Source organism: Brachyhypopomus gauderio, chromosome 12 (genome assembly GCF_052324685.1).
Source record: "Brachyhypopomus gauderio isolate BG-103 chromosome 12, BGAUD_0.2, whole genome shotgun sequence".
Taxonomy (NCBI): Eukaryota; Metazoa; Chordata; class Actinopteri; order Gymnotiformes; family Hypopomidae; genus Brachyhypopomus; species Brachyhypopomus gauderio.
This window is the reverse complement of record NC_135222.1, coordinates 18,401,739-18,410,734: the sequence shown is the minus strand read 5'-3', so window position 1 is coordinate 18,410,734 and position 8,996 is coordinate 18,401,739. Positions and strand designations below refer to the sequence as shown.

General features: G+C 43.5%; 1 protein-coding gene across 1 annotated transcript; it reads right to left on the bottom strand.

Annotated features, from left to right (window-relative positions):
* Positions 1–7,141: 7,141 nt before the first annotated feature.
* Positions 7,142–8,700, bottom strand: LOC143527905 (adenosine receptor A3). Its single transcript, XM_077023279.1, has 2 exons — positions 8,427–8,700; positions 7,142–8,028 (listed from the first exon to the last, which is right to left on the bottom strand). The coding sequence occupies exons 1-2, from the start codon at positions 8,698–8,700 to the stop codon at positions 7,142–7,144; spliced, it is 1,161 nt and encodes a 386-aa protein (XP_076879394.1).
* Between the last annotated feature and the right edge of the window lie 296 nt (positions 8,701–8,996).

Below are 8,996 nucleotides of genomic sequence, written 5' to 3'. Positions count from 1 at the left end.
ACATGTCCCCCCCGTCCCCCCCCAAAACTACGTCCGTGGTAAAGCTATTCAATATCCTCAGGTGAGAGACAGACCTTTCGGTACATGGGTTGTAAGCAGAGACCGTATCTCTGGTTGTAAGGGGCATCCGTGTGCACTGCAGGGGGTGGTGTCCAGAAATGGTAGCCGATGAGCCAAGCTGTCTTCTGAGTGAAAGTTGAATTAGTACATAAACTTTTTACATTTTTGATTAACTATAACAAAAGTAAAACAATAAAAAAATCACTTTATAACTTGGGATGTTTTCGAAGTGAGGCATGTTGACGTCACTCCTTGCAGCCCTCAGGCTTCCCGCCTTCAACGTTCGCCCCTCGGCGCGAGCCCGTGTCTCAGGCACGCGGAGTGCACTGTGGAGAAGCGCGCCGAAGCCAGGTGCCTTTACCGGCACGTGTCTGGCCTGAGGGCGAGCGCTAGCCGACTCTGGGAGGTAAAGCGTGCCCTGGTGCCTGGACCGATGAAGACAGTCTCCTGCATGCATGACAGCCTCGTTTGTCTGGACCAGAGGTGGCAGCTCCGAGCCTACCAGGTTATCAATGAGCATGTAACAAAAACATGCATGTAAACACCGCATGTGACAAAAGCCGGTGTTTTCTACAGCCCTGCCGTAGAGATACGGATCGAGATAAAGACTAAAAGAGGAATCTGATTTTGAGATTTCTGTATATAAAGTCTAGGGATGATTCGCATATAAATTTAGCCAAAAAGCGTCTTCGAATCTGATGCCTTTAATTTCTCTTTAACTTATTGTAGAAATTGGGGTAATAAAGAAATTCGACAATCGGCTGTGGACATGCAAGTTTAATTGAAAAGCTTGTTTGTTTGATGTAATTTGCTACTACGACTCTGTCCTTGACAGCCTTTCCAGGACTGTCTTACTGTAATGTACGTCCCAAAGAAACCCCGTTTGAAATGTCTTTGGTACCCGACTACTCGCTATTCTTGGTTGGCTTCAGAGTCTCTCGTCGCGGCCGTGTGAGATCCCGAGAACACTGGAAGAATCAATTTTCCGCCTCACTGTAACCAGTCTACTATTGCCGTAAACAAAAAAATATGTAATTGGTTCTGCGACTACCTCGCTCCAGTGCCGCTTGCTGTCCGATGACAGTTCGGCGTACTGCGGTCGAGGCCAAACAATTACAAGGGCTCAATTGGTGCAGTCCGTTTTCAGCTGTGTTGTTACTAGAAGCTTGGAAGCTGTTTCATTATCAATGGAACACCAAACCGCAAATGTATCAGGCGAGGTCGGGAGCGAGTGAGAACAGCGCTTGGGTCTAGAAATGAGAAATGGACCTTCTCTAGGAAACCAAAGGCGTGAATGAAGGGGACGCGGGTGTCTCGGTCGCTGGCGCACGCCGCAGAATGCGAGTTTCCGTGTACGCGACGGGTGTGGACTCTGTTCCAAGGTGCAGTGCAACTCAAGCGTACAGTGAAGTGATACTTGAACTCACCTTATTTTTTTTAAACAGACGCTGGGTTTCAAGATTGCAAACTTTTTGATTGTTTGATGGACATCTGAGCCCACCTCAGCCTGTCCTGTTGTAATTTCTGTCTGAGTTGATGGGTAAGGGAATAATCTGTTTGGCATGTGTATGGGGAATCAGAAGATGTCAGAGGTCTCCTTATCTCTAAGAGAACACAACATCCTTGCACGGTTACCATGGGGAATGTCACCCAGCACTCATGGCCTAAACAGTCACAGCTGTCCTCCACCCTCAGACTTAACGCAATACACTGATTACATATTCAATACTATTCAGTAATATGTTAACACATTCATGTTATTTCTCCATGAGGATTCTTTTTGTATTCGTTCTGTGTGACTTTTTTTTTGATAAATGAGAGGCCAGAAATAGACCACATTAAATGAATATACTTTCCTGAATGTGTTCAATCTGTTGGTCATGCTGAGAGTATTCAATGTGCAAACTGCTCAGTGTGACCAGTGTGAACAGGTAATAATCAAGAGTAAATCATTTTGGAAAGATGTATTTGTTCTTTGCCAAAATACAAAACCAAGTTTAGGTTACTGACAAGTGCTAATTCTTGCCCACTGCAATTTCAGCTTCATGAAAATTGTTTATCAGCAATTTTATGACCCCTGAAAAATTTATGTTTTGTGTTTTGTTCTGAGATGCAATTTCTATGTTCTGTAAAAGTGTTAACAGGAAGGAACATGTTTGTTCTCCCTAAACGTGCTATAACTGCTCCCAAAGTTTTTCTTCTGGTACAGACGAGTGTACGCTTCGACTGGTGTTGTGTATTTTTATTTAACCTCCTTTTCACCTTCACCATCACATCTTTACACCTTTACACCGTGATAAACTGAAATAGAACAAACACCACATCTTTTACATTAGCAGTGCGTAGAATCTCCATAGCTAACAATCGTTCTTATTTGACTAACAATTATCACACTTGTTAAACAACATTAATAAATGACTAAACCAAACGTACCGTGTGCACCTTCTGTCCAGAAATTAGGAGAAGTTAGGTTAATACACTTTCTTCTGTGTGCCGCTCTGTACAGTTTTTATCCTCCTCTCACAACACTTCACATGGCCACACAACGAGCTCCCAGCACGAGTGATAAGCGAGATTACTGAACGGTACACGTTTGCATACGTATCCATACATATTCATACATAAAGAATATAACATACATCTTGATACGCTGCTTCTCCAGCAATAAACAAATCAAATTTCCTGCGACAGCTACACGTGCAGTTCCGTAGTGTCTTGTATTTAAATGTGTTTATTTTTACCTCTTATGTTTGTTTATTATATGAATCTCTCGCTTATTTTTAAGATTCTGCCCACTTTGATTAAATTACAGCTCAAAGGTCTCTCTGCATTCCCATCCTATTCATTTCCATCTCAAGATTCCTAAACTCAGTTACTCACCCGTCTTCATCATTAGGGTTGTTTGCCACTGTGAAAGGGGGTGGGGAGGTGGGAGGGGTTTTAGTGTGAGTGACAGCCCCACAGTCTCCACCTCTGCCACTGTCGCTATTGCCTGGAAATAGAAGTAAATCAAGACCCCAGGTGGCCTGTGTTCAATTGTTTTCAACAGACAGCATCTTCCCTGAAGAGTTTCCAAAATGATAAATGAAAGAATATGGGCTATAAATAGAAAAAAAGGGGGAGGGGGGTGGTGGGTGTTGGCAGCTTCTTGACCTGTCTCCTTGCCAACAGCATTGTTTTTTTGGAGAACTGTTTTTCATATTTGCTCCTGAAGGGGGTTAAAGCAGGCAAGTGACAGTCGTACCACTATAACCTGTAACCTTACACTGCAGGTATATGGCTTGACCTGTGACCTTAAACTGCAGTGAAGCATACTAACTTTGAATATGCAGACTAAAACACAAGTTGCTTATGTTTACTGTAGGATTAATAATGATGATTTATGATAAACAGAGAAATATAATTTAATGAGATGTCCTGAGCAAACATAGCTTCATCGAAGCTTCATGGTCACCATGTCACCGCACAATGGTGGTCATGTGGCTTTTGCTACAGGTCTGTCTCCTGTGTTTGCATGGCAGCAAATTACAGCTGAGCCCAAAAGCCTTGTGTCTCAGCTTGCTTATGGACGACCACTGATTTTAGCTAGAGGCAATGTTCCCAGGTGGCATAAAGCTTTCAACAGGCAAAACTGCCCTTGAAACATCTCAGCACCTCCAACACCTGGGCACCCTGGCAGAAAGGACATGGCTGTAGTGCCCTGAGTCAGATTTTGCCTGTGATTCCATAGGACAGGTGCCCCCAGTGCCTCTGCCTGCAATTCCTGTATGTTTCATTATGTTTCCTTAGCTCATGAACTGCTTTACTGCTAAACAGACATCTCAGGTTTGTGATTTAGACTGAAGAAAATGTTTGCTTCCCAGTATCTTTTGAAGTCTTGTGGACCAGATTTATATGCTTCCTTAATTCATGGTCTTAGCACTGCAGTATTTCGCCAAAATGCAAGCGAGTCAGTCCAGTTTTATACAAAAGTCTCAGTGCACAATAATGTATGCATAATACATGATAATGCAGCTTGCATGCTCGCATGTCAGTTTCAGACTAATTGTGCAGATAGAAGCATGATATTACCAATTAATTATTGCAGATTTTACATTTACGTTTACGGCATTTGGCAGACGCCCTTATCCAGAGCGACTTACATTTTTATCTCATTTTTATACAAATGAGCAATTGAGGGTTAGGGCCTTGCTCAGGGGCACCTCAGTCATGGCCTCAGGTCTGGGAATCGAACCTACGACCCTCCGGTCACAAGACCAAATTCCTAACCACTAGGCCATGATTTTGAAAGGGAAACCACATCCCAAAACAGCAATTGTAATAGCCAGAAGATATACAGCCGTGAAATTTAGATGTTTAGGCCAAAGTTTCAAAGTTTGACGAACGTCTGAACCATTTCAGTGTTTTATGTTGAATGCGTTTCCATATTTGTGTCTGAGTTTCTGGGCTCTCTCTTACTCTCTGTTCTCTCTTGCTTGTTCAGTGCTGTCCTTGACAGAGGGTCCCTCCCTCACTGCAGTGAGAATGGCTGTGTAGGCCATCAGCTTTCAGATGTTTCAGAGGAGATACTCCTACTGCTGTCTTCTCAAGCAATGAATGTCTTGCTTTTATAAGCAGACACTGGTGCATGTCTGTCAGAAAGCCACAAGTCCACATCCACATTCATTTTTACAGTCCTTTGTGAAGCATGTGAAACTGGAACCATCTATGTTTGAGTTACTGGTGTTTTGTGGTTGGCTAATGTTAAAGTTATGGTCACATACTGGCGCAGAATATGAATAAGCTGTTCAAATAAAATCATAAACAGTTCACTTACATTTTCCAGTTAGATTCAGTATCTCATGTAGCATGCATTATGTGTTAAGCTATCTGTACTGTATTGTGCATACATACCCCCAATGTCTAGACACAGAAAAATTTAAGGTTGAATCCTGAGTAAGAAGAGACTAGAGATACTTTAGTTCTTCTACTCAGACTGAATAAGGGCTCGTAATATCAGAAGGTCTCATAATGAAAGCTTCAGTGAATCCATCCAGAAAACATTTAAAAAACATATTTATAAAAAAAAATAACTGAAACCATAATCTCATAAATGATGAAACACTGAGAAAGTACATTACAGCAAGATACTCAGGCTGTTTTATTATTTTAATTTTTCAAAGGAGATGACCAGAATGTTATGTACCAAAGCTGATTGTCCTCGAATTTCAGCCCAATCTTGTCTTTTTAGTAGAACACTTCTGTGAACACTTCTGTGTTCTACTAAAGAAAGCGATCTGTTAAAAATGAGACCCACCATTTAAGCACTGCCTGCCACGTGGAACAGTGAAAATGGAACACAGGCGGGTAGGAGCCACAGACTAATTTACAGGAAGGTATTCTGGCCGCACTAGTGGTCAGAGAAACACCATACGTGTGTGTGATAAGGCCACTTTTTGGTTCTGACAACAGAATCCTGAGAGCCTACATGGTAACGGAGATCTGAATAACATTACAGCTCTACAGAGAAGAACACACTTTCACAAGTACCCAAACAATGCATATTACATAACAGAAAATCTTACCAAAAAATGATCAAAAATGTATCCATAATGATATCTTAAAAAGCAATTAATTAAACACAACATAGGAAAAATTTTCTCCCATATAATTTTTAAAGGAGTGGTTTTCTGTACATGGTAGAGGCAAGTGTGACATTAATACACACCATTGTGGATTACTTAGTGGTAGTGGATTAATCTACCACTTTAGATTTAAATAATAAAATGTAGACTATTGTTTGTGTAGGACACAGTTAAGAAATCCTAGCCTAATATCTTACAGTTAATTTACTTTTGGTCCCTGAAGTGTGTGGTGGAAATCCTGAAAAGCAGTTTGACGTTCTTTTGAGAGGGAAACAGCAGACAGAGGTGAAGGTGTATGGGGTCAAATTAGGGTCTTTAATGGTCACGAGAAAAAAAATATATCGCAAATATAAGATTAGCATTTTGCATTCCTATTTTGTTTCTGCAATACTTTCCCTCTTTTGCGTTTCTTTTGTTTGCGCGTCACACTGCTTTTCTTTGCGTCTTGCATTTTACGTTCATAATTTTTTTTCGCGCTTCTCTCTTTTCTTTGCTCTGGTTTTACCCTCTGTGTGGAGGCGAGGAAAGAGGCGTGGCCAAGAGCGAAAGGCGTGCCGTGAATGTTCCATATCATCAGTTGGAGCCACCCTCACACAATGCAACAATTCGGTTTACTGGTATCATGGCAGATGGTCTTCCAGCTGGACCACAGGTATATACACTTTATAGATTGATGGTAATAATTGACTTTTATAGACATATTATCTAATTCGGTAGCTAGATTTGTTTTCATTTACTAAATTGTGCAGTGGGATCAGGACTGTGAGAAGAGTTGGCTAGCTAGTTAACATGGAAAACATGAATACCAGTTCCCCTATATAGCCAAATGGTTCCTGCCCATATGATTATTATTATTATTATTATTATTATTATTATTATTATTAAGATCTCCCATCCAGATGGGATTGATTATTACCATCAGTCTATAAAGTTCATAAACCTGTGGTCCAGGTAGGCGACCGTCTGCCATGACACCAGTAAACTGAATTGCTGCACTGTGTGACGGTGGCTCCAGCTGATGATGGAACATTCATGGCAGGCCTTTCACTCTTGGCCACGCCTCTTTCCCCACCCCCACACAGAGGGTAAAACCAGAGCAACGAAAAGAAAGAAGCGTGAAAAAAAATTATGAACGTAAAATGCGAAACGCAAAGAGAAGGACTGTGATTCGAAAGCAAAAGAAAAAAACGCAAAAGGGAGAAAATTTTGCAAAAAAAAAGCAGCAACATAAAATGTGAAATGCAAAGAAAAGCAGTGTGATGCGCAAACAAAAGAAAGAAATGCAAAAGAGGGAAAGTATTGCAGAAACAAAGTAGGAACATAAAATGCTAAATGCTAATCTTACATTTGCGATATATTTTTTTTCTCGTCACCATTTAAGACCCTAATTTGACTCCATAATGGTGGAGCCACATACGTCTTTCTGCGTGAGCAACGTCTCAAGTATAACCCTAGCTTTAGCTTTTCTCGGAGTGCGGGGGCGAGCGGTCCCTGTGAAAGATCAGCGTCACCCCTTTCCAGAAGCGCTGGTCACGCATGCTGTAGATCACGACGTTGCAACAACTGTTACCCGTCAGGATCCAGAAGGCGAAAAAGGAGAAATCGCACCAGACGTGGCCCACTACGTTTCCCAGCACGAACACAGCGATGGGCGAGAAGGAGGCGGTGAAGGCGAACGTGAGGATGCCGATGGTCTTGGCCGCCTTGATGTCCGAGAAAGAGGGCCGATGGAGGCCTCCGCTCCCGCCGGCGGATGCCTCCGCCCCTCGGCCGCTCTCCGACAGGCGCTTGCGCTTGCGGGTGTAGCGGCGGATGCCGGTGAAGGAGAGCACGTTGACGGCTAGCGTGCTACCCAGCAAGGTGAAGTCAAAGGCGGGGAAGAGCAGCATGACGTTGGCGTTGGCCGGCAGCCGGAGGTCGGCCGGCTGTGGCACATAGTTGCACATGCGGCTGCACCCGTTGTACTCCAGCGTGAAACTGGCGCTCAGGACCAGCGGTGCCATGGCCAGCAGGAAGCTGCCCGCCCACGAGGCAAGGATGAGCAACAGCGTCCGCCGACGCGTCACCAGCGCGTCCTTGTGCAGCGGCCACAGGATGGCCACGCTGCGCTCCACTGTCATCAGGAAGATGGTGCTGATGGACACGAAGGTGCAGCCGGCAAAGACCGGGCCAATCAGCATGCACGGCTGCCAAGAGGCGGAGTCAGAGTTGCCCCTCGCCAGGGCTTTGGCTCCGTCCCCAAACCACACTGGAGGAATGCTGGTTACCATCAGCGATATTTCAGTGTAGACAGAGAATGGCACCACTATGACTCCAACAATCATATCAGCTATGGCCAAGGATACTGTGAAGCAGAAACATGTGTAGATACATTAGCAAACTTTCACCAACATGTTATTTTGTTAGATATAATATGTGTATAACAGTCTGCTGTTACACTGGCTTGACAAATTTTAAATTTCACCATTAGCTTTTTCTCTTGTTATTTAGGGTTTTGTAATATACACTTGTTCATACAGGGGTTTTTAGGGATAAACACATACTGGGGCAGATTAACCTGATCTCACACTGAACTCTTAGAAATACAATTTGTCTTTCAAGACTTTGTTTATATGTCTTACTCAACCCTGGAAAACTCTATCCAAAAATGCTCCATACAGCCCTCTTGTGTACTCACAGTTGAACTACAAGCTCTGCTGAAACTCAACACACGTACTGTGGTGTATAAATCTTAGCGGGTACCTTTGAGGTAGCCCTGAGGTGTGCGAGACTGGCGTGTCTGCATGAAGACTGTGAGCGTGACCACGTTGCCGATGACAATGGCGAAGGCTAAGGCGACCATGAACGCCACGGTCAGCGTTTGGTTCAGCAGGCCACAGCAACACATGGTGCAGAGGGGTGTCTGAGGAAGCCTCCCTCTCACCGACCCGCCCACAGTCTGATTGAGGGAATTTGCGAGGCCCAGTAGCATCCCGGTCCCCCAGGGCTCGCTGACATTAGCCAGGTCTTCAGCCATGCCGTATTATCGAACCATCCAGTAGAGAGAAAGTTTCTTGAAGTTCCTAAGTGTAACTGCTACTGGGCTCTGATTCCTTTGCTTGATGGTAACACTGAGGGAAAAGAAATGAATAAAAAATGGCATATTCAGCATTCCCACACAAACGGGAACAAGAGATCCATAACAGAATGCCTTAATGGTTTCTTTTGTTGCTTCTGATGTAGCAATGTGAACGCTTGTATTGTATAAAATGTGTTTTTACCCATAATGAAAGTTCAGATTCACCGCTGCATTTAAAATATTCTGAGGAACTG

Coding starts and splice junctions, on each gene's coding strand:
- LOC143527905 (XM_077023279.1), bottom strand. CDS start 8,700: ATGGCTGAAGACCTGGCTAATGTCAGCGAGCCCTGGGGGACCGGGATG. Junction 8,029..8,426: donor ACCTCAGGGCTACCTCAAAG/GTACCCGCTAAG, acceptor TCTGCTTCACAG/TATCCTTGGCCATAGCTGAT.